This window comes from Adiantum capillus-veneris, chromosome 17, assembly GCF_014529385.1.
Source record: "Adiantum capillus-veneris isolate H3 chromosome 17, ASM1452938v2, whole genome shotgun sequence".
NCBI classification, from domain to species: Eukaryota; Viridiplantae; Streptophyta; class Polypodiopsida; order Polypodiales; family Pteridaceae; genus Adiantum; species Adiantum capillus-veneris.
Genome location: NC_140947.1, coordinates 38,003,035 through 38,029,459, shown reverse-complemented (window position 1 = coordinate 38,029,459; position 26,425 = coordinate 38,003,035). Strand labels below are relative to the sequence as shown.

The 26,425-nt window shown below is 43.7% G+C and overlaps 1 protein-coding gene across 1 annotated transcript; it reads left to right on the top strand.

Annotated features, from left to right (window-relative positions):
* Positions 1–4,425: 4,425 nt before the first annotated feature.
* On the top strand, positions 4,426–25,269 carry LOC147437085 (ATP synthase small subunit 6-A, mitochondrial-like). Its single transcript, XM_086486554.1, has 4 exons — positions 4,426–4,510; positions 5,226–5,293; positions 24,755–24,885; positions 24,971–25,269. Exons 3-4 carry the CDS (start codon positions 24,768–24,770, stop codon positions 25,015–25,017), a joined length of 165 nt encoding a protein of 54 aa, XP_086342680.1. The 5' UTR covers positions 4,426–4,510; positions 5,226–5,293; positions 24,755–24,767; the 3' UTR covers positions 25,018–25,269.
* Positions 25,270–26,425: the final 1,156 nt, after the last annotated feature.

The window sequence follows — 26,425 nt, the reverse complement described above, 5'->3', positions numbered from 1 at the left end:
GGATCGCTCCAAGACCTGTATCACCGAAAGGAGCTCAACATTCGAGAATCCCCCAGCTCAATAAAACCTCACTCAACCCTCAACAAAGGCTACAGTAAATCTGACAGTACATAGACTTCCCACAAAGTCATACATCCACAAATTTCCCACTATATGCTGTAATCGCTACGGCAATTGTTTGCTGCATGACTCACAGCCAGCAAACCCTCAACAAACATACATCATCTCTGACAATACATCCCATGTGGAAGTACCTGCAATGTCAGGATGAAATCTGGAATATCAAGCAACAAACACAAGCTACGTGATGAACTAGTGGATGTCGCCTACAGTCTGTGTGTAGATGCGCCCGTGTCGTATGTGACACGCCTCCAAGAACTGTGAGCCGTCCTTTGATGTGTAGACAACCACAAATCAACACTCTGGGAGTGTCGATATCCTCAGCACCTGCAGTCGTAGGCTGAAAACCCCAAATTTGCAGAGTCGGATCTGCACCCGCCAAGACCACGTAGTCGAAAATGGCATGCGCAGACCTTTGTCGAAGCCGAACGGTGGCCGAGATGACCTCAGAATGAAATTCTGAGAACGCCTAGCCCTTCGGGCTGCCCCATGAGATTTGGGGCCGTGTCTTCGCCTGTCAAATTTCACTCCAATCTGAGTTGGTGACTCTAGCCTCCTGCAGTGCTGCCCCGAGCCTCGATCTGAGCTCTGATACCAGTTGAAGGAGTACGAGCGGAAGTGCGACGCGAGAGAGAGTGCGAGAAGAAGAGCACGACGATATGGTGAACTCGCTCTACTGTAATGTGTAGAGCATAGTGAGTTCTTATTAGGTTTTTACAAAAGAATATGTGTACATACCTGGCGGCCCGCCCACTTACCTGGGCGACCACATTGGGCTTTATACCCCAACAGTATCGACATTGCACATCGATCAAAGATTGCACACCATTGATCCCACCTGAGAAGGAGAGTGTCAATCACTCCCATGGGTTGCATAGGCCTCTGCTAACATTTCCAAACGACACCCTACCCATCACAAGGAGCTCGATTTTAGAGTGGCGGGCGGGGAACTAAGCTCATGGTTACACATTGGCTATTGTTAATTACAATGAACATGAAAAATGCATGTGTGTGATGGCAGGAAAGGAAGGAGAATGCTTGAACTTGAAATGGCGAGCAATCTTGACCGATGATAGACCTAAGCGCATGGGTTACACATTGCCTATTTGTGAGATATCATTATACAATTTACACTTTTATACAATTTCAATACACACAAGAGTTGCAGAAGCGATAGCATAGGGAAGGAGTTCTCAACGCCCAATTTACCATGGAGTTTAAGCCATGAGCCAGACTGCATCCAAAGACCTAAGGACTAGTGCTACCCATGAATGTGTAGGAAGGAAAGCTACTCAAGAAAAATGACAAAGTGGAGGGTGACTATATGTGTATACCGCATTGCGAGAATATATATATATATATATATATATATATATATATATATATGTAGAGAGAGAGAGAGAGAGAGAGAGAGAGAGAGAGTACATAAAAGACACATGAGACTGAATGACAGAAGAGAATCTTTAAATGCCCCATCTAAATAGAACATGCAAACCATGAATTAATGATGAGTAACAAAATCTATGTATACCATAACTTCAAAAACCATAAACGACTAAGTAGAAGCACCGGAACCTGTGTGGGATTGACAAGTCCACCCATCCACATACATTCCTACTATGGACAAAGAGAATTTCATTTCATCGGGAGCGAGCCAGGATACCTTACCTTAGCCACACATAATCGAGCCGCATTGCCTCCCTCCATGAACCGGAGCTTTGGAAGGATTCCAAATACCAGTAGGTGGTAGAAAATCAATACCAACCATACTAGTTTAGGCTCCACGCCTCTTCAATGTCACACCGGGTGTTTAGGCCAAGCCAAGGTAAGATCCCATGTGTTAGCCGTATAGGCCATTCAAACCCCCGACAGACTAACCGTGTAGATGAGCCTACCAAAAAAGAAGAAGAAGATCTAAGCAACATCCCCAATCAAGCAAAGCACCATGCCATCGACCCTTTCATCTAAAGCTAAGAGATGTAGGTGATATGAATCTTGTATTGACGTTGTCACGAGAAACATAACACATGAATCCAATCAATATAGCATCTTGCATATGCACAAATATCCTTTCCAAGTTGTACAAGGTCTCTACCCATACACCTTTGAAATAAACCATCATAACCACTTCATAATCCAATCCAAACCCATAAAATATAATCTAGTGCTCATCACATAGGTGAATACTCCACCCTACTCTAAGTGATGCACATCTATCTTGCACTAACTTTAGCACATAACATGGCTACAAAAATTTTGGTAGCACAACCATAACCAAAATTAATAACCCCAAAGCCACACTGACTTCCACAAAAAAGAAATCACAACCAAAACCATAAAGGATCTTCAACCCTTGACCATAAACCGTATTCCTCACTGAACCGACTCCCACACTTAGAGTGTTGACTATACATGCTGTAGTGAAATCGAGCCAATACATGTGGCCCTTAAAGGACGAATTTTTATGCACAAAAAGAAGATCGACCAATTACTAAACATAATCTCAAAATACTATTTGGAAAGAATTTAATCATGCATAAAAGTTGCATTATGACCGCACCTCACCCACTGCTTTCCAACTTTCTAAGTCAAAACTAGCTCTATGTGTAAGGGGCATCCACATCCATCTTTGAGGTTCCATGCATAACACAATATCACTATATCAATCCAATCATGATGCAAAACAATCCCACCACTTTGATCAACCATTTGCCACAATTTCACATGTAGGTGCAAAACAACTTTTTCCTATTTTTGGATGTGCGCACGACATGCAAAAGAAAGTCTTTGACCTCATTCCAATGCATTGAGCTCAATCCTATAGCATATACTTACACCTTATCACATCACTTTATCCATATGAAACTCGTGCTAACAACTATGACACATAAAAAAAGTTGTTTTATGCAAAATTTTCCATACGATATGGGTTGACTAACCATATACCCACACATAAGTTTATGGGTCTCAAACACATGAAATCAACTAACAGAAACAAACCATAAAACATATATGAACCACTCATCAAACTCATAACCCTATATGGTACTCCCCCTAGGTAGCATCCCTACACATTGGGATTGTGGTCTTTGAAATATACCGATAACTGGTGTGAGAACCATCTCTTGTACAGTCGATAATGTAGTAAACATGTGAGGTACATGTGGCAGGTGAGTTGCACAAGAGTCCAAAAAGGTATCTAGCCACTCTACCTTTTCCCCAACTTGTGGAGCCACTGCTGGCCTTTTGGAGTTGCCCCTTGATCCTTGGGTAAAGGTACCTATGTGACCCTTGAGAGGTGCACCTATCCGTATGAGCTACTATATAAGTAACAAGTATTTGTACACACTTTCCCTAATTATTAGTGTAATTATCAAGTTTGCAATCATGAATGCTAGTCTTATTAATCCACCTTAACTCAACACACGTATAAGCAGTCATGTACAAAGAGCAATTAATAACTCACACTCATGAAGTGATGACGGTGATCTAAATACATTAATCAGTATGTTTAATCAAGATTTTGATTTGACGAAGTGGATTTTCTTATCCGACAAATCTATATAGTGGTTCTCCAAGGAGTGCAGAGTCCAAAATATTGACTACTGTAACGGACAACAAGCTGTATTTTGACCATAACTCTTCACCAAGCAAAAATTTCACACGGCTTATAGAAAGAAAATGCTTTAAATGATATGTGTAATCTCTGATTCAAAAGGTTAATCCTGATTCATAACGGTTTAGGAGATAAGGTCAAAACAATGTTCATATCACTTACACAAAAAAGAGGGGTTTTCCGGACCCACCACAAAGTCGGGCGCCCTCACCCTCTCGAAAACACAAGAGCTGCGTGCACTTTTTAGGGGGGTGTCACATTGGGACGGGCAATGAGCGGCCATGCTGATGTGACGGGCTGCCATTTGACCAATAATAAGTGCAAGATAGCCTCCCACTCATGTCAGAGGGGCGGGCAAACCCCCACGGCCAACTTTTCCCATGGGTGCCAATTGCAAAAAGCTAAGAAGGGAGCGTATCTCACGGGTCTGGAACGCTGACAGTCAGCACCATAAGCGGGACTTCAACCATTTGGCTATCGCTGTTGGTTCCCGCCCTGCAGGAAGTCTTTCTTGTGCTAAGCCCAATGTGATTGTGTTTTGATCGACACAACGCAATGGGAGAGGGGCGGGTGTCCCAATTTGACACCCCCCTCAGCACCAGATGCGCGAGGACGTTCGATTTCACATTACAGATTTAGCTGTTATGGGCAGTGTGAATTGAGTGATGGAAGAAAAGTGCTTGATGCACTTGCGTAGTCCGAACTGGCCCTATAGGCCTCTTCTCTTTCCCTCGGCGTAAAACGTTTTCTCTCTGCTTGCTTCGTGCTCTTCAGGTATGACTCTCCCCTCTAGTCTGTCCACCCCCTTCCGTGCGCAGGCTGCGCGCTCGCCGCTCGAGAGAGCGCGCGCGCGCGAGAGAGAGAGAGAGAGAGAGTCTCGTTGCTTAAATGTCTTGTATAAATCAACACTGTCATTGTGTGCGCTTGCGGTCGTGAGTGTGTTTGCGTTCTGGCATGAGTGCATAAGTTACGTGCCAATGTATCCAAGGGTTGTTGAGATCAACCCACACACTGCTCAGGGTCGCTTTGCTGCCAATGGCCTTGAATTCTCTCAACGTGTGATCGCCTACTGTGCAATTGCCCTGCTTTATTGCTAGTTTGCAACCATCCCGGCATGCAAATGGTTTGACTGATTTAAGTATCAATGGATGCTCATGGATAACTGATAACTGGTTCAATGCTCATGGGTAATTGGTAACTGATAACTCAGGACCACCCAATGTGCACATTGGAGCTTTAGATAACATTCCCAACTGCTCGTTGTCTCCTAGAGTCCACACCCCCATGTACTTCTTGTCTCTCTCCCTTCTTCTGCGTAGTCACAATGTATTCACACTTGTGGCTGGGTTGTGAGCTTCAGGCAGAGGGAGGGGGAAAGGAGTTGCATGGTTTAATATGATAAGCAAGATATGATGACAATGAGACATTGGACAGTTCTTTGGATGATATGAAACGAGTATAAAAGACATTTTATTTGCTTTGTGCTCAGTTGCAGCTCACAAGGAGTTTGGCTTCTAGTCGAATCTTTCATTGTGAACAACTAACTCTTATCAACTGGTGAGTTTCTTTTTCTTTCGCCAATAGTATTTTTGTTGCTTATCTTCTCATTTTGATATTTCATGTCTTAAATTTTTCATGGTGGTACTACATGAGCACTCAAATGCATCTATGTTTGCATAAATGCTTTGAGTGCTCATACAACAAGCTTTTGGAAGCTTCTAAGAAAAATAGTTGATTTTGGAATTTGTTTGAACTTTTTAGATTTTGGACGGTGTATATAGATAAGACAACATTGAACCTCATGGTTTTTGTGCGAGGATCTTATTTTAATTGTTGCAAAAGAGTAGTTTTGTTTTTTCCTTATTTGCAGTAGCACAATGGGTTGCAAGTGTGCATCTATTAAATCACAATCCCAAGGGCTAAATACTTCTTTCTTAGGAATTGTGTCATCCTTTGAAGATTTGTTTGCAAATGTTTCCTCCTCATCGACTTGTGCTTTTTGAAATTGCTCATGCAAGCGAGTGGTCGTCTCTCTACCTCTTTCATTCACTTCTCGTGCATTCGTAAAGATTTTGAAGGAAGTCAGTGGGGACCTTTCTTGATTAGTGTTTTCATGCAGCTTTTGATGCAATCTTCAAAAGTAGTTTGGTGTACGGTGGAGAAGAAGTCTGCTGTTGGAGTGCGTTCGCTTCTTGGCCTTTGAGCTTTGGTGTTTGACATTGGGGATCCTTTGGTGGAATATTTGGCCTTCCGAACACAATTTTCTGGTGGTGTGTTTATGTTGTAGCTCTTTTCTACAGACGTCCTTTACTCCCTTGCATCGAGTTTCTTACAGTATCTCCGTTTATTTTTTCGCTGGATCACTGGTGGTTTTTCCATGGTTTTGAATCTTGTCATATTCTAGGAGTTTTTTCGTTGGTAGGAAGTCATACCTTGGGGTTATTGTAATGCCTTTGGGCTTTTTGCAATAAAACCTTGACGGATGTACAATGAAATCATGGGGGAAAGTCCCATAACAAACCACAGGAAACATCTATGGGTAAAGATACTTTAACCTAGTGGTGAAGTGTAGCTATCTGGATAATGATCAAGTCTACACAAATCTGCCCAAAGCTCTGTCCACCTTGGACGATGTAGCGAAAACCACAAAGTCCAATGCTGGTAATCTGACTAATATAAAGCATGCGTTGTAAAAAATTCCTGTAGCAACTCACAAACGCCAAGGGAAGCCCCTAGGCCGTGCCCCCAAAATCACCTGCATCCATTCTTACATTTCTTAATGATATACTCCAAATAAGGAAGCGGATGTGTAGCACAATCAAACTGAAAGAAAGACGGGGGGGACCCACTCACTGTCCACCTCAAAAGCCAAGGGAAGGTTTCAGATGGACATCTCTCTGACCAAACCATCTTCCCTAAGGCCTCTCTAAAAACCATCTTCCCTAAGGCCTCTCTAAATTGGCTCTTAAACAAATTTGCAAACTGTCTGATATCCATAAAGTAATTAGCCTCTACCATTGTTTGCTCTTGTATGGTATCATAGACAACCTCCCTCGTCCAGAAGGAGTCATGTGAAACCTGTACTCTAAATATGATCATGGGAACTCTCTTTACACCGAGGAAAATATGATTATATCCTCTACTTTGCCTTCGTCCGAGCCACTTAAGAGTGCATGAGAGCTCAGACCAGTTAGTCGCCATGTCATCACTTTTGTTAATCTTCCTAGTATCCGGCAACTTCAGTCAGGAGGATACATTGTTGATCTTTTCTGAAATCTAAAAGGGCTCATAGAATAGAATACTTAGCTTTGAAAAAAGCCTCTCCTTATTTTTGTTCTTTCTTAGGCATGTCATCTCAAACCTAAGAAGCACCCAATCATCTTTCTTGAGCTCCGAGTCACGGCAATGCCTTGAATATCTTGCCCTTGGTGCACAAGACATACGGAACCTTCCTCGCCACCCTCGACAATCTCAAATGGTGCCTTTCCTATCGAAGTATGAAGTGTTGTTGCAAACTCCACCAATAGCAAATAATACTTCTCCCATTGACACTTATTGTTAAAGATGTAAGCACTTCAACAACTCCAATACCACTAAGCTGGTAGTCTTTGACTACCCATCAGTCTACGCATGAAACATCGAAGAGAACCTGAGTACAATACCCACATTCTCATACCCCACTCTCCAAAACAAGCTAGTAAATCTGGTGTCTCTATGTCAAACGACAAATATCACGATTGTGACTTGTTACACTCTTCTTGAATCATTACAGATGCAGATGCGAAGTGTGACTAACCCGGGAGGACTCCTGTTCTCGAATGGTCACAACCCTTTGCTCAAACAGATGTAGATGCGAAGTGTGACTAACTTGGGAGGACTTCTAATCTCGAATGGTCACAACCCTTCGCTCAAAAGTTATACCTCTTCACCAACAGCCACACTCCGACGACTAGTCATGTCCCTTCGACCATGGTTTCGGCTCTTCATCGAATGGATGTGTCCATTCGCCTAAAGACATGTCTATTCGCCTAAAGGATGTGTCTCTTTGTGAAGGGTCATACCTTTTCATATGTACCTGTTCGTCTCCTTTATAAGGAGCCCTTGTATCACACTTTCAATCAATCAAACACAGAGTCTTCTCAGTCTGTTTCTGAGTTTAGTTCAAGTTTCTTAAGTCTTAATCATGAGTTTTAAGTACTTAATCAAGGATTAGTACCTAGAATCCTTACAACAAATGTATGCATCCCATGTAACCAAAAAATGTGCAAGACAGAGTTCTGAGAAGATTGAAGATGAAATCCATAGCTATGTTCTCCCATGGTCAAAATGGGTAATGTCACGAGTGTACTTTACAAGACCTGGCAAGAAATTACTACACACTGAAATCTCTGTTTTTGGCCTCCAATTTGCACCAAAACACCTGTTCGGTGATTCCCTAGCTTCCCTGAAGCTCTTGCAACCTATAGGCATCAAAACTGGCCGGTACCCTAAACCTGCAAAAAATTACAGCAAGCTGTAATTCTCTGTTTTGCGCTCTGATTCGTGTGCCGATCACTGCTGTGGGTAGCCCTCGAGCTCCCGCACTTGTAGGGTCACTTGCCCTTTTCTGTCTAAATTGAGGCTCCCCTGGCGTTACCTTGCAGGTTAGGTGCGAAACCCTAAACCTGCAAATACAGCAGGCTGTAATTCTCTGTTTCGCATTGTTTTGAGCGGAGCAAAGACGTCTATGTTCTCAGAAGCTCCCGCACACAATGGGACAGTTCCCTTGTACACTGGACGAGTTTTCACGCGAAAAAACTCTCCGTTTTCGCATTCCTTTGCGATGGAACTGTGCTTACTTGTAGGGAATTAGCAATAAGCTAATCTGATTCCTGTACAGGAGGCTCTTGCCTTGGCAAACGCGCATAAAACCCCCAGAACTGTACATGGTTATCTGAGAAGCCCAACTAGAGTGGCATTACCATATGTGCACATTGCAAAGGGGGGAGAGAGATGTGCGAGAGCAAGCTGTAATTCTCTGTTTCGCATTGTTTTGAGCGGAGCAAACACGTCTACGTGTTCAAGAAGCTCCCGCACACAATGGGACAGTTCCCTTGTAAACTGAACGAGTTTTCACGCGAAAAAACTCTCCGTTTTCGCATTCCTTCGTGATGGAGCTGTGCTTACTTATAGGGAAATGCAATTAGCTAATCTGATTCCTGTACAGGAGGCTCTTGCCTTGGCAAACGCGCATAAAACCCGCAGAACTGTACATGGTTATGTGAGAAGCCCAACTAGAGGGGCATTACCATATGTGCACACTACAAAGGGGGGAGAGAGATGCGCGAGAGCAAATCATTGCGCTGCATGAGACAAGGAAGAAGGCAAGCTTTCCATTAAAGCTGTGATCACCTGCACCCACTACTCACACACACTTTGTGTTCACAATCAATAAAAATCAGCCTCAGCCTCAATTTTGGGCACCCCCTCTTGGGATGAGAGTCTTTTGATTGTGAGTTTACTTGCGGGTTGCTCTCCTACTGCCATGTGTCCAATTTGCTCCTTTTGGTTTAATTCCTAGTACCCACCAACTTATAAAGTCCTGTCGCGGGACCTAAATGACCTTAACTGAGCCTAGCCACTTCTTTACTCGTCGGATTCCAATGTTGACATAATCAGCGTTTTTAGATTTCAGCCTCATCATTTCAATTTTCAGCCCTCCGCTGTTCTCGGCGATAGCAGATCAGCCCACAGCCTCGTCGTCGTTGTCGACGTTGGCGTCGTAGTACCAAGCACCTCCAACAGTACCCATTAGCACCTCAGCAGCACCGTAGCTCAAGTACCCCTCATCGTCGTCGTCGTCGTCAACAATACATTACCCCAACATCTAGCACCCCTTTCGTTTTGGCTTGGTTGGCTCCGGCCTAGCTCAGCGTAGAGATCATCAAGACCTTTGTGTCTTCAATACCCAACAATACTTGCAGTATTGAGCACCAGCAACACCCAACAGTACCCGCAGTACCAAGTACCTGCAGTATCGAGTCCTCAGCCTCGCAGTATCAAGCGTCTAGCAATACCCTTGAATACCTTATCAGTACCCAACATCAATAGCATCAAGTACCCATTAGCATCTTAGCAACTCAACATCTAAGCATTTGGCATTCATTGTATCAACATTTGTGCAAAAAAAATGAAGAAAGTACTTGCTCTGGCAACAGAGCAAGGGGGCCCTTGAGGGTGGTCAAGACCCGACATGCCGTGTCGTCCCTTCTCTCTCTCTCTGTGCATCTCTCTCTCTTTCATTTAGTTCAGTTTCTCCTTTCAAGTGAATTTAGGTAACCTTGTGTTTGTGCGGAGTACTAGATCCAAGCTTAATCCTTAAAACACTTCCGCTTCACCTGACATTTGATCTACCCATAACCACTATCTTCTACGAGAGCAACACCCCTTTCCACTCAAAAGTGATGGAATCTGGAAAGACTGTGGAAGGGGTAGTAGCCACTTTTATGGATGGCACAGACGTCTGCATTTGCATTGAATGCATGAATGGTATGCCAAACATAGAGCCCATCTGCCTCAACATGTCTGGCAACCAAAACTGTGCAAGCAATTTTGGAAAGTTTATTTTCATTGGATACATTGGACTCAACATCTGTTCTCAAAAGCGGCTAATGTAAAATCCTCGTACCACGGATGCAGAATAACTAATATGTCCGCGACGCCAAGAGGAGTATGGCTGATGACCCTAGAGGTAAGTTCCTTTGATGAAAAAATAGCCATGAAAGTAACTCTGTCGAGCAAGATGACATCCTCCACTTTGCCTTTATCCGAACCAGTTAGAGTGCAAAAGAGCCACTCTCGGATGTTGACGCGAGCATAGGAACAACCTACAAGGCAGCCGCAAGCCCCTCTTTGCGAGAGAACCTCGAAAGGATCACGTATCTTACGCTGTAGATCTTTTGATATAACCATAGAAGGTGCCATAATACGCGAGAGAGAGAGAGAGAGAGAGAGAGAGAGAGAGAGAGAGAGAGAGAGAGAGAGAGAGAGAGAGAGAGAGAGAGAGAGAGAGAGTCGATGGAGCTAATACCGAACTTGAACCCAAAAGACGTTGCGGGATGATGGATAAGGCGAGGATGGATTGCGGGCAGGGGTGAAAATGGAGGTCAACACGTGGGGGGCAAGTAAGTGGGGGTGGGCAAGCCTCGGCAAGGAAGCCGATTGTTACAGACTTGGGGCAGCTCAAGTTGGAAATCTGACATGACACACGAGAGAATCCCTTAAAACACTTCACGAAGGTTGATCAAGTACTCCAGAGACGCGAGATTTGCGAACACCTGAGAATTACTCGATTGATGAGATTCACTCGAGATGGCCTGAGGCCATTGAGTCTCCTCTTAGGACGGGGTGGAAAGCTGAAAGGACAGATGAGTGCAGAAAAGCGGAAGCTTTACTCGCAAGAAGGGCTGGAACAGAACCGTTGATCAAAAGATGAACCATATATTGGAAAGGACATTGAAAGGGATACTGATGTACTGGCAATCTGATTGTTTGTGACAAATAACCGGAAATAGGAGCGAGGAAGTCGCATATGTATGGATTGGGAAGCATGGAGCTGGACATCCACTCTTTTGCAACGAGGTGAGCCATCTCCTTGCTTGTTTTGCAGGTGAAATCGAGGATAAGATGGTGAGATCGAGAGCGACGAAAGCCCAAGAATGGATCCGTCGATTCGAGATAAGAATGATGAATTTGATTGAATGGATGATGATGCATTTTGGATGATTCTAGTGCATCAAGACTCCATATGAATGAGATGACTAGAATTCTTGCAGGATGAGATGGCTACACAAGGATCTAGGTGCATCAAGACTTCTGGACGGATGAGATGACTAGATGATTGAAGCACTGTGTTCAATATGAACTAAGTGTGTGAATGAAGAACTTTGAAATAGGAATTTTGAAGATGATTTTTATATGAGATTAATATTCTCTCGAAGAACTTGCTAGATGTGTGCAGATAACAGGTGAAATTGATGATAATGGATGACGAAATCCCGAGCAATGACCCTTCTAGAATGAACCGGACAAGTATCATGGATTTTTAATGAAACTAATGTTTTATGGAAGAACTTGCTATTTGTGAATAGATAACAGAGATTATGATGATTTTGGAGCAGTGACAGATTCCGAATGAACCTGATAACCAATCATGAATATTGATCACAATTGATTCAATGGAACTGTTGTGAGCTCATGATCAGTTCTTAACGTACAGAAAGGTTTCAGTGGGCATGATGGTATTTGGACAATAATCGATAGATTAAGCAAGGAAGCTCACTTCGTACCAATAAACAAGAAAGTGAATACTGACCACTTGGCTAAACTGGATGTCTCGCACATTTTCAAACTACATGGCATGCCTACTATAGTGTTAGATAGAGAGTCCACATTTAGGAGTTTGTTTTGGAGAGCGGTGTGGGAGAATATAGGCACTCGGCTCAAATTCTCGTCGTGATTCGTGCAATTCAGTGGGAGTGTTTTGGGATCTCTCTCTCTCTCTCTCTTGGGTTTTTGGCTTGCAACTTCTCTCTCTAGATATTGCAATCTCTCTCATCTCGGAATTCCTTCCCCTTGTGCAATGTTGCATTTTGCATCCACCGATGGCTGCCCAAGCCATGCATTCGTGCCACGGAGCGCTACCCATTGTTCGAGGCTGATTCAGAAGAGTTCCATTACGGTAGATCAGAGATTCGGTGGCTACCCTTAATCTAGAGCTCTTTTGCTCGTAGTTGCAAGTTTGATCGTCCGACGTCATCCAAATCACCTTTTCGCTACACATTGACAATATTTTTTCATGCAAAACAAGAATGTGATATGCCTCCATTGACAAAGAATGGATGTGTCACCGCCCTTTGGTATAAGAGAAATCAGCCCAGCAGGCATCTCATCAATCTCATAGATGTGTTGCAAACCCTACAATAGTAACATACACCAATCCATCCTCTCCTCGACAAGAGGCACTCTCAATGCCACGAACAACATCATGCATCTTAGTTAGCATGAAAGGCATCAAGATTATGTGACCATCTCTTTAGTCACCACCTGACATACATGTGACCAAAATCCTCTCTAGCAGTTAAAACATCAATAATGAAACTGGCAATGAAGAGGGCATCAACATCTCTATACAAAGTATCAGGGGCCATAGCAAGCACAACATCAAGGTCTCTATACAAAGTACTAGAGTCCATACTCATCCCTAAGCGCTCTTAGAGTACTTCCAATAGGGCCCTCTCGAAAATGTGAGAAGAAATCCTTGTTTATTTTATCTGCGGTGGCAATCCGAGTCAAGACCGAAGCATGATAGTTGAACTCAGATTTGTCTTGCTAGAGATGGGCCTCCGGCACTCTAGTCTCCACCGTCCCCGAGGAAAGCATCCCCAGCAGCATCGAATTCACGACTGAAATCTGCAGCAGCCCATCCTCTATCCTAGAAGGCTCTCTGTAATGATGAATCATGCCATAGTTGGTTGATACAATTTGTCACGGAGAGATGAAACCAAATCCTCAATGTGGTTGCTATTTGTGCGGATTGCAAGATTTTGCAAGAGCTGACACAAGGGCATACGGGGAAGGAGGCGTTGGAATGCCACAGTGTGATCATCCACCTCTGTGGACAAAAATATGGCTATCTATTATGCGACCAAAAGTATCACTTACATTTTCCGCATTGGTGTGAAGGCTCGTTAGAACTACCTTCTCCATTGTTTTTGGTGGAAGGTGCTTGCTCACTAGTATTCTCTAGGGCTTCAATATTGGATGTATCGTGCACTTCACTCTCGCATATTGCTAGAGATGTTAGCTGCTCGTGCATTAGGATGCAAGCCCCACTCTTTTACACACACACACACACACACACACACACACACACACACACACACACACACACACACACACACAGAGAGAGAGAGAGAGAGAGAGAGAGAGAGAGAGAGAGAGAGAGAGAGAGAGAGAGAGAGAAAGAGAGAGAGAGACACGAAGTTTTTTCAGTCATCACTAGTATTACACTATGGAATGTTTGGAGAGCTCGTTGTCTTCACATTCTCAGTGCGGCTCCACAGCTCCTTCAGGACATCCTCACTTCCATTTGGCTGGATATCATTCACACACTGATTTGGCAGTGGGATTCTTCCTCAGGTCCATCTCGAGCAGCCGACTCGTCGATTTGCCTTCCTTCGGCGTTGGGCTCGACCCCCACTCTTCTTCACAATGACAGGTGGTCAGATTACTTGGCATTATGCCCCTCCTCAGTGGTTTCTCCTCCACTCCTCACACTGACCACCATGAGATTGTTCTAGTCGAGTAGTCACTATAGTGGCTCTCCTCCTTACATTCAGCTTGTACACCCCACGTGATAGGCTATTTTGGCATCCACTGGGGGTTATATTGTACTTAGTAATATACAGCCCTGACTTTTTCCAAAAAAAAAAAAAGAGAGAGAGAGAGAGCGCGAATTGCTCTGCCAAGTTTCAAGGCTGTCGTCATCCGAGCCTCCTTCATTGTCTTCTTGGAGTTCCCTCCCCAACTCTGGTCCTTAGGAGCCACCTTGAGTAAGTGGATTGGTTGCTATCCCGGTTGATAGCTCCTAGTGAGCTCGAGTGTAGTGCTTTATTGCTCATTTTGTGGCATCCTCTTTTAGTCTCTTGGTGATGTTAGCTGCCTCTCTTCCTCATCTTCGTGATCGATTGCTCTCTTCCTTGTGTTTCTCCATTGCCTTTTGCTATTGGCAAACAATGCCTAACGTTCAAGCTCTTGCCATCGTAGAGGTACCTTTCCTTTTTCACTTCTGTAGCTTTTGGTGGTTCAGGTTTTTGATATTTAGTAGTAAAGTTCGCTTTTGGTGGAGTCACTGGAGTGCCTATCTTTTAGAGGTTGTTGTCATCCTCTCTCCATTTAGCTTGCCAAGGCACTTTTTACTCTTTTTAGAAGAAGTTTTTTTTACCCTTGCTTTTAATTTTCTATAGTTTGCCATGTGCCTAGTTGTATCTAGTTTTTCTAGTTTCCAAATGTCTCCTTTGGGCTAGCTGTGTAATCAGTGATTTACTTGTCCTGAGAATTGGCACCATTTAGGCGTTCTAAGAGATATTTCAAGTAGTAGAAATCACTCTTTCTTTTAGAGAGAGAGAGAGAGAGAGAGAGAGAGAGAGAGAGAGAGAGAGAGAGAGAGAGAGAGAGAGAGAGAGAGAGAGGTTTTGGGCAAGACTGTTGTATCTTAGATAACATCTTCACTTTCTATGAAGCGAGCGAGTGGGATCGTCGGATAGATCAGCCAATAGCTTTCATGCTTCTTGACTTTGAGAAGGCTTATAACAAAGTAGACTAGGCCTTCTGTAACAAACTGTTGACGTGTCAAAGCCTAAAGAATGGAGCCAACTTACAGATGTCGGCCGAGGGGCCTAAACCCTAAGACAGAAGAAGTGTCACAAAGTGATGATGTGGTTGCTCGAGAGCAGAAACCCTAACCCTAATTTTTACCCAAAAACCCTAACTGTTGAAACCCTAATTCTGAAAACCCTAACCCTAAAACTGGCAAACCCTAATTCTAAAAACCCTAAGAAGAACAAGTAACAGAAGAAGAAGTCCTACCAACTTATGGGGACCTCGTCCGATGGGGCCCCAAGTGACATAAAGGCATTAAAAATAAAGCAGAACACGCTCAAAAGACTTTGCACATCAAAATATGATGATGTGGCACCTGTACAGACATTCCGGAATTCGTGGCGGATTTTTAGGGAAATCCCGAAATTTTAGGAAAGTGATTTTTTGGGGTCAGCTTTTCATATTTGATGCTTTTAGGCTTTGGGCCTTTAAATATGAGCCTTGGGGATCCTCTCTGACACTTTTTAGCGCGCAAATTGCAGAGCAGGTGCTCCGCGGCTGTTGTACTTTGCGAATCAGCAGTAATATAAAGAAATACCGAAAGGGGCGCCAAGGTTTGGGGCCAATACTCTTTGGGGTGGAATTCCGCCACTCCGTGTCGCGTGTCGTCTCTCTCTCTCTCTCTCTCTCTCTCAGTTCAGTTGTTATTGAAGTGCTAAAAGTCTGTTCAGTCTATTCTTTTCTATTGGCACGTGGTGCCCGTCTTGTGACAGTGGTATCAAAGCATCAGTCGTGTGCTTTTCTGAAAGCATACCGGTCCTACAAATGAGCAGACAGAGCTATTGGAATTTTATTCGAGGTATCTTCGCTCTCCAACCCGGGCTTATTAGTGACTCCCACCCTTACTTCATCGCGCATCGAGCGCGCTCCCGTCTTCACCGCAGTGTCTTATAGGGTATAAGCCAATTAAGATGACTTGCAAGAGAAGGATCCAGATTTGTTTCAAGTCACTATTTTTTTTTCTCAGAAGCAGTGCCATGCGGATGTTGATGTCTATAGCTACCAAGCAGCATACTCGAAGTACTTGGTAAGCTTTCAAGAAAATTTTTGCCCGAAGTTATATGGTTTCTGACATCTCCCTTCGGAGTGCAACTTCTGGCAGAGTGGGGTATCTTGAAATGCTTGCCATGGAAACCCTAACAGATTATATCTTGAAATTTCTCGACATCTCTCAGTAGATGTCCCTTCACGAGCAGATGACCTTGGAGGTTTAGTGCGATTGCTATCTTGGGACTACCATCGCCGCCAAAGCAACACTGTTTGTCCAAGAGCTGGTGGACCATGCTGTGCTCGGCTACGACCTCATGGAAGGAACCTAATCCTAATTTTTGGTGCAGGTTCCAGGATGAAAAGTTAGTTGACTTTTCGAGCTCGACTGATGCTGAGATTGCTTTTTTAAGTTTCAAATCTGTTTGAGAACTTGGTGATCCTGTTTGGAATTTGTTTGAAATGGAAGCTAACTCCTTAATAAAAAGAGCAAACTGATCGTCCCTCGGAATGTCCCTCGGAAATTTTTGAGCTAACTTGAGTTGTTTTGCAGATATGCTGTAATCGCGGACGATTACTCTCTTTCAAGAAGGGGAGATGTAACAAACTGCTGACGTGTCAAAGCCTAAAGAATGGAGCCAACTTACAGATGCCGGTCGAGGGGCCTAAACCCTAAGAAGAACAAGTAGCAGAAGAAGTGTCACAAAGTGATGACGTGGTTGTCCGAGAGCAAAAACCCTAACCCTAATTTTTGCCAAAACCCCTAACTGCTAAAACCCTAATTCTGAAAACCCTAACCCTAACCCTAAAACCTGCAAACCCTAATTCTAGAAAACAAGTAACAGAAGAAGAAGTCCTACCAACTTATGGGGACCCCGTCCGATGGGGCCCCAAGTGATGCATTAAAAATAAAGCAGAACACGCTCAAAAGACTTTGCACATCAAAATATGATGATGTGGGGCACCTGTATGGACGTTTCGGAATTCACGGCGGATTTTTAGGGAAATCCAGAAATTTTAGAAAAGTGATTTTTTGGGGTCAGCTTTTCATATTTGATGCTTTTAGGCTTTGGGCCTTTAAATATGAGCCTTGGGGGCCCTCTCCGGCACTTTTTAGCGTACAGATTGCTGAGCAGGTGCTCCCCGGCTGTTGTACTTTGCGAATAATCAATAAATATCGAAAGGGGCGCCAAGGTTTGGGGCCAATACTCTTTGGGGTGGAATTCTGCCACTGTGTCGCGTGTCGTCTCTCTCTCTCTCTCTCTCTCAGTTTAGTTGTTATTGAAGTGCTAAAAGTTTGTTCAGTCTGTTCTTTTCTATTGGCACGTGGTGCCCGTCTTGTGACACCTTCTTGGAGGGCACAATTCAAAGAATGGGTTTCCCCTTACAGTGGATTAGAGGTGCTTCTTCATTATACCGTACTGCTTCTAGCGCTGTCACAATTAGAGGCCACATTGGACGCTGTTTTCCATTGTCTTGTTTATTTTGCCAAGGATGCCCCCTGGCAGTCTACTTCTTTTTGTTTTTGGTGGAGGTCATGTCTCTCTTCTTGCGCCAATGAACCCCACAGTTGAGAGGTCTTGCTATGCCATTGGCTGACTCACCAGATTTGTTGGATCAGGAATCTGCTGATGAAACTATGCTCTTTGTTCGTTATGACACACCCGCCTTCGACAGTCTACGGGATGCCTTGCTACCTTCTGCATGGCGAGTGGTGCTCTCATAAATTGGCACAAGTCTTTTGGCTTTCTAGTAGGAGTAGACGAAGATTGTCACTGGGGTGCACATGATAATTTCACGTGGATACCTAAAGGCCAGACTTGCAAATATTTGGGTTTCCATATTGGGATTGATGTGTCTGTTGAGCAACAGTTTGCACCCGTGCTAGAGTCGAAACTTCGCCATTGATCGTCCTTGCATTTATCTTTGGTTGGAAGAGCCCTTGTGGTAAATCAAGTTCTTCTTGGAATGGCTTGGTTCACCACATCCGCATGACTCTTCAATCGGGCATCATGGCGTGTTTAAGGCGCCTTGTACGCAACTTTTTGTGGGGTGGCATGGATGGCTCTACTGACACTCGTCCACGAGTCCATTGGGACATAGTCATTTTGCCTCGAGATGCCCATGGCTGCCCCGAGTGTACCAAATGGCACCAAGACCATGTAGGTGAGTTGCATCGCAAAGAAGTGTTCGTTGAGAATGTTTCCATCATGACAAGCTGCTATCTTTCTGTGTTTTCAGCCAGATGTCGTAGACGGGGCTGATTCACGAGAAGGAACCCGAGAGCACACCACTTTTGTGTGTAGGATTGGAAGAGAAGATTCTTTGTGACAAGATCTTTGCCGGGGAATCGCTTTTCAAGAACCGAGTTGTGTTTCGAGCGCCCAAACTTCAAAGGTAATGTTTTCATGTTTTGATTTGTGACTATTTGTTTGCAAGTGTACTTCCTCTTCGTGAGGGAGTAGTAGCAGAGAAAAGCACGAGTCTCTGCAAGAGAAAAGCGCTCTTAGGAACTAGAGCTAGATCAGCCCAAGGGTTTCGTATTCGAGTTTGGGAAGTAGATTCATGAATTTGAGAGTGATAGACTCTCGAGTCAGAATCGGGAAGTTGACTTCCAAGGAAGGACTTCGCATTCTAGAAAGTAGTCTGCTAGGATTTCTACAGAAGAGGACTCTGGGAATAGAGTCGAAATCGGATAGAGGGATGCTATGCCCTGATTCTGGAAGGTAAGATCTAGAGGCGAGAACCTTGGTTCTTGAGGATTTGGAATAAGAAAGAGAAGTTCTTTGAAATAGGGATCTGCCCTAGGAATAGGAAGCTGTGGCTTCCAGGAACCATCAGGTCTTATTCTAGAACAAACGTGGTAATACAATCGGTTCAAGTACTTGTATAGACTTCTCCCTAGTAATAAAGATACCTTTACAGGGGGGGACCAACCAATCTTTTGGTCCCAGTACTGTGTCGAGCTTCTCTCTCTCTCTCTCTCTCTGTCTCACTATATATATATATATATATATATATATATATATATATATATATATATATATATATATATATATATATATATATCCCTTAGCTTCAATAAATTTCATTTATCCAAGTATATGTTATATTGTTATGCGCTTCCCGTTTGTGACAGTGGTATTAGAGCATGGTCTTCTCTCTTTCTTTGTAAAGGAGGACGACTTTGGGAAGATGTGAAAAGAAGCCATGACAAGCCAAGAGGGAAGTAAGCAAGCGAACCCTAAGCCCTTAGGAAAGCTTGTAGAGTTCTCTCTGCAGGAAGATGACAAGACTTGGGATTCTCTTAGAAGGCAACAAGAGCATGATGCTCTAGAATCTAGAGGATCCGGGAGCCAAATGTTGGAGATCCTTCAGAACCCAAATTTTTCTCTTGAAATTCAGAGAAATCTGAAAGATCTTTCCCTGTCATTCATAGTCTCACCTCATTCCTCTTTCAAAATACCAATGAACACCAAGTCCAGAACCATAGCCAAGAAATCCAGTCATTTTTGGAAGGATATGAAGAAGGTTTCTCTAGACCTCGGAACACTCAAGTCAAGTTTGGTAGTTTTGATGGAAGGGAAAATGTCCCGAAAGCTACCGCTTTCATTTGGCAGTTTGAAGTTGCCTTTGCACAGATTACGTGAACAGGTATTTGTTCACTCTTCCAAAGGTGGCTTCATTCTTGGCCCTCTCTCAGGAAGAAAAAATGAAGAAGTTTCACCCGAACTTCGTAGATGCATCCACAAGATACTTTGCAGCGGATGGTGGCTGTCAGCCATCCAAGCTGAAATTGTACACTTTAGTGTACAAAGAATCTAATCCGGATAACGGATGGGAACCATTGAACACAAAAACATCAAATTTTTCTTATCTCTCCTCGAAGGATACGTTCCTATCCGGATAAAGGTTTGGAGTAAGGAAATTCAATCTAACTCCTCAGATTTTGAACAAAGACCCTCGAACTTCAATTAAGAGAACAAGTCTTTGATCAAAGTTACATCTTTGAGGAAATCAAAAAGTGCGTTTTTCTTTTTTGCATGAGGGATGCATATGTCTAACCAAGACCAATCACTGTCGAGTGTTTATGAGAGTAGAATCGAGTTGAAACATTGTTTTATGCGATGAACTTGTTTGATCAACCATCCGAAAGGTCAATAATTGATATGGTATCCGGTAATTCTCCCACATATTACATGCTACTGCGGGCAGGACATTACGAAGGAACCATTCTGAGCTTTCTCTAAGCTTAAGTACTATCTAAGCCCACATTCCCTACCTGGTAAGGGAAGATATGATAGTGCTTTTTGCACAAGTGAATGAACACTCTCTTTATGAGGGAAGGAGCCTTAAATAAAGGCAAGGAACAAGAACTTCTACTAGTGAGATGGCAGACTCTATTTGCCAAAGGAAGGCATCCTCACATGAGATCAATGCTCTATAATTTGGACGTGCCCTAGGCGGGAGGATCCAAGAGGTTCAATATTCTTAGGACTAATAGCGCAGGATTACGTGCAAGGACAGATACATAGGTTGATTTCTAGGAAGATTATTCTTCTCGAGGTTGAAAAGACGGAATTGAGTTAACAGATACTTGGATAAGGAAACTTTCGATCTGCTTGAAAAATACGAATGACGAGTTCCTATGTGACTCGTAAGATTGATGATTGGTGAAAAGATATCCTGGAGGCACTAGAGAAAGGACATGAATTTCTCCTAATGGAGTTGAGTACCCCATCTACTTTCAAATTGGTAAGTTAAGTATTGAATTATTGAATTTTTGTTTAATTGAATTTTCAAGTTCTCTTTTGAGAAAGAACAAGCTCGACTCATTGTTGAGCACGTTTTGGAACTTTTCCGGTTTCTCCTCGGGCAGTTCAGTTGCACCTCTACAGTTGAGCACAACTGTTTATAAGTTAGAGGGATGTTGCTAAATTATCTTTATCTGACAGAAAAGTGATTCGAAATGAATTATTGGATTTATAAGTGCGCTTTTCTCGCTTGGGACACTAGGAAAAATAATTCTAAATGAATTATTGGAATTTTAAGTGAGAGGGTTTTTCTCATTGGAGTCATCCTAGTACAGATATTCCTAGTGCGTCATTCAAAGAAATGACGGGAGCACTATGAATAAAAATATCTGTAAGGCCACCAGGAACAAGTATATTTGAATCTTGATGCGTCGCATCGGATGGGTGACAATCATCATCGAGAAGAAGTATTCGACCGTTCGGGAACGGACATCTCTGATGCGTCATAAGATGGGTGACATAGAGTATCACGAAGGAGATTGTACCGTAAGTTCGGTGAGAATGGACTAGGTGATGGGTATTCCTGATGCGTCACAAGGTGGGTGATGGGAGCATCGGAAAGGGAATATCCATAGTTAGCAAAAAATTCCGAACTATGTTAAGAGTTGTGCACAAGGATGAGCAAGCACTTGAATGAAGATGGGTTTAGAGGAAACTTTGAGGAAAAACAGATACTTTCTGAGAAAGGGGGTTGCTTTTCGGGAAAACAAATGCTTTTCCGCAAAGAGGTCTATTTCTGCATTACATCTGTTGTGTATGTGGTTGCACGTCTGGAAAGTGCCGTGCAAGTATTGTTTTCAGCTTATAAGGTTTTATTGAGTTTTTAGTAGGTTCAGACTATTTTTAAAAGTGGTCGGCCGCCCACTTAATAAGTTGGCAGCCATCTGACAAATTAAGTAGCAAAAACCAAGGCACCCCACTTCCTCTCTCTTTTTAGCAGGTGCAAAAGTGATTTCTCTCTCCCAAGATCTAGGCGCCCCCAACTCAACCCTATTTTGCTAGGTCGACCCTCCCTATTCTTGTTGGCTACCAGGAGCAATAAAAGCACTCTCACTCACAGGAAGAGAAAAGGCCAGCGCTAGCAAGAAGGATGGGCTGCTGCAGATTTCAACCGTGAAGTTGACGCCGCTGGTGATGGCCATGGCTGCCCCGAGTGTACCAGATTACGCCAAACGATGTAGATGAGTTCCATCGCGAAGAAGTGCCTGCGGGGAATGTTTCCATCGTGACAAGCTGTTGTTTTCCTCCGTTTTCAGCCACACCTCTTCTGTGTGTAGGATTGGAAGAGAATATTCTCTGTAACGAGATTTCTTCTACGGAATTGCTTTTCGAGAACCGAGTTGCGTCTCGAGCGCCGAGACTCCAAAGGTAACGTTTTCATGTTTTGATCTGTGACTATTTGTTTGTAGGAGTACTTCCTCTTTGCGAGGGAGTAGGAGCAAAGGAAGGCATGAGCCTCTACAGGAGAAAAGTGCTCTTAGGAACTAGAGCTAGAGCAGCCCAAGGGTTTTGTATACGAGTTTGGGAAGTAGATTCATGAATCTGAGAACGTTAAGACTCTCGAGTCGGAATCCGGAAGTTGACTTCTAAGGAAGGACTGTGCGTCCAGGAAAGTAGAGTCTCTGCTAGGATTTCTACAGAATTGGGAATAGAGTCGAAATTGGATAGAGGGATGCTATGCCCTGATTTTGGAAGGTAAGATCCAGAGGCAAGAACCTTGGTTCTTGAGGATTCGGAATAAGAAAGAGAAGTTCTTTGGAATAGGGATCTGCCCTAGGAATAGGAAGGTGAGGCTTCTAGGAACCATCGGGTCTTATTCTAGAACAAACATGGTAATACAATCAGTTTAAGTGCTTGTATAGACTTCTCCCCAGTAATAAAGATACCTTTACAGGGGGGGACCAACCAATCTTCTGGTCCCCAATACTGTGTTGATCTTCTCACTCTCTCTCTCTCTCTCTCTCTATACCCTTTGGCTTCAGTATTAAGTGATAAATCCCATTTATTTAGGTATATTTTATATTGTTATGTGCTCCCGTTTGTGAGAACAGCTCTCAAATCCTTTGCAAATCATCGTGTGATTTACGTGTGCTGATGTGACAGCCCACTTGTGAAGTATCTTATTGTTAGGGCATGCGCACACTACGGCTAGGGGTTGTGCACCGTGGGAATCGCCTCTTGAGAGCATGGATAAGGGCCAAGATGGCCAAGTGTCTAATGAAAAGGGGATTTACCCCGTAGTAACAGGGGACGCTCTTTTTCGGGCTTCCCGTTCCCACTTTTCCGTCCCCACTTGCCATCCCGCCCTCTTTTTTACACTAAAAATCCATTTGAGCCCCGTCCCTTGTCCCCCATTCCCTGTCCCGGAATGCGTCCCTTGTGACTATGATTTACCCATGCAGGCTGGCGGCAGCCCTCATGGGTCATGAGAAGGGGGAGGTTGAGACGTGTGTGTGTGTTCCCCGCTTCTGAAGCTTGCCACCATTGCTTGCTACTTGGTGGCACGCTTCACTGGTATCAGAGCAGGCTGATTCTCCTTTCTCGCTCTTGCCTCAGCCCTCGCCCGCTACTGTTGGCTGTAGTGCCTACAGCTACACCACCCTAGGCAAGCAGCACGTTCTTCTTTTCTCTCTCTGGCTAGTTTGATTGGCCGCTTGTTGGTGTGCAGTTATGAAAGCAGTTGACTTGTAAAGCTTTGGGCTTGTGTTTTAAACAGTGAAAGCGCTTAGGGGCATCAGCTTTTGTATCTATCGCTTCTTGGCCATGTGCATGGTTGCACACCCCTCGCAGTTGCAACTCTGTGGATTATTCATATAACAAGCAGCGAAAGGCACCTGACTTAGGGGCCGGTGCATCTGGGTAGAGAACTATGCTCTACCGCGTCTTGACTGGAGCTGTTTTGAAGTCCAAGTGTTAACAGTTTTTCAAGTTCCGTTGCTGCTGATTCACAGCCTCACCAGTGGCTTGATTGTTACAAATGCGCTTCTTCTACCCTAAAATCATGCTTCAAGTTCTGATGTGTGTTTGCTGTTGATTCACCGCGTCGCCAGTGGCTTGCCGGTTACAAATGCGCTTCTACTACCCTAGAATTATGCCCCCCCCCCACGCGCACCTCATACAACCATGTCGCAAAGAGGGTCGTGCAAGGTTGTGAACTTATCTAATGGAATTGTCCGGGCATGCAGGTCCCACAAACTGGCTTAGAAGGGTGCTGGTACTAGTTTTCCAAGCATGCATATTCTGCGAATAGGCTCACAAGGGTGGTGGTACTAGCTCCCCTAGGGTTTTAACTAATCTAATGGAACTGTTCGGACATGCAGGTCCCGTGAACAGGCCCACAAGGGTGCCAGGACTAGTTACCCTTGGGTTTTCTGGTCTAGGGTTTGGCTTTGAGTCATATTAGCATGTCCACACGGCACATCGAGCCCATGTGCACGTCACAATCTCTTTATTTTTCTGAAATTGGAAACTGTACGGGTCATGTACTTGAATTATGCTGCTACACTTCATGTGTATGGAAGTATAAAACGCATGTTCAAGTCCATGCTAGACCTAGGGTGAGGTCCAAGTAGTTACGGCTTTAGGGTTATGACACACTGACAAATATACATCCTCATGTATATCTTGGCTCGCATGTAGAGCAGCACTGATGTGATAAGTGGACAGTATAGTGTTTCAAATTCGTTCACTCTGCTCTGGCCTACCATTCTGAATTATGTATTCTTGTAGCTGTTGACAATTGAGTAATAGGTTGGGATAGTTAACTGCTAATTTTGTGTGCTCATGTTTCTGGCAGTTTAAGAAGTGCGATGGCGCTGGAGTCATATGGCAGGGTGGCCCTTAAGGAGGCACGCCGCCTGTGGCCATTTACACTAGGATTTGCGGTCACTGGTGCCCTTATCTTGAAGCTATCACTGTCATTAACACGTAAAAGCTTTTCCTGTCTCCTTTCGAATTCCTTTCGCAGTAAAGGTTCACATGCTCATTTCGTATGCCATGCTTGTGTGTGCAGCTGAAGATGCAAAGAATTCCCCTTTTGTGAAGGAACACAATCGTTGAGGGGAGTTTTTAATGGCGACGGCGTTATGCCTTATTTTTTCTTTGAAAAGGAAAGTTGAGTGGCAGCAATTTACTTGCCTGTGCAAATTGAGGACATGGACATGAACTACAATGAAATGTGCTAGTTTGAAGATAAAACTTTGAACTTCGTTGGAATAAGTCATGCTTACACCTGGTGTGTCGAACAATGACGTTCCCAAGCATTTTAATGGAGCTTTTTAAAAGGCGAGACCTCCTTTTTTTCACTTAGAAGATTTTGAGTACTGTCTTGATTCCACTGGGCTATATGTTTGAGGGCTTTTCATGTGAGACACTGGCTTTGCTTGGGTAAAGAGCGAGCACTCACACGCACACGCGCATGCTGCACGTGCACACTTTTTTGTATGCTATACTTACGTATGTACACATTTGTCCGCCATATGGACAAGACCACTCACACATGCGCTCTGCTTTATCTACTTTATTGGGGATTGAACAGCAGGTGAGGAGGCCCACATGAAGCTTTACAAAATGTAAAATCATGGTATTGAGGGATGTTTTCTTTTATGTTTTTGGGCGTTAATATTCCATCTTCTTCATCACTACATGGGTGAATATAAGTTCTCTGAAAGATTTTCTGTCATGGTTGTCCTCACTGACATGAAAGCCATAATACAAGATGAGCTTATTAATGATCATGTCTTATATGGGGCCTATGTCGGTACATCATGTGGGGGACCCCATAAAGGCCCCACATAAACATATGTGAGCAAATTAGGCATAGGGGGTGTGGGGATAACAGTAGAGGGTGGTGGTTGGCTGGTAAGACACATTCAATGTGATATTTATTTTATCCTTGACTTAGTATTGTATGCTAGTTTTAATGTAGCAATCCCAAGGACCCTTTTTGGGGAGTCTTGAGCTCTATGTCCAATATATGAAGGAGGAATGGTTAACCAGTTTTACCACACATGGTGAATGAATACATGTGGTTTGTGTAAAGGAAAGGGGCATGATCCAATAGTGTAGTGCATTTGTCTCTAAGAATCTTTGGACACCAAGCTTCGGGCAAGGGACATCAAAGTGATCGTTGTGTAGGAGAATCCATGATAATTGGACCATGATACAATAATGAAGACGGTTCAAGCGCCTTATTTACTTGCGTTATCCTCACAATCTTAGACAGCGGGCCATAGACATGGTGACATTAACATGTGGTATTGTATTCTTTTATAAGATTGGAATTTGGTTACATCCAAAGTTATATTAGTCTTGATGGGTTATTTTGGCTTGCCTCAAAACTATATGCTCATGTCCTAGGAGTTGACTGATCTCTTGGGCCCACATACTTGGAAGTGTTATAGTTATTATTATCTCCAATATCAATGTTAATCAAGGGTGTTACACATTGTGCATGATGCTGGGGCAT

Excerpts from the sequence above, each read along its gene's own strand:
- LOC147437085 (XM_086486554.1), top strand. The coding sequence starts at position 24,768 with ATGGCGCTGGAGTCATATGGCAGGGTGGCCCTTAAGGAGGCACGCCGC. Across the intron at positions 24,886-24,970 it reads GCTATCACTGTCATTAACAC|CTGAAGATGCAAAGAATTCC; the intron begins GTAAAAGCTTTT and ends TTGTGTGTGCAG.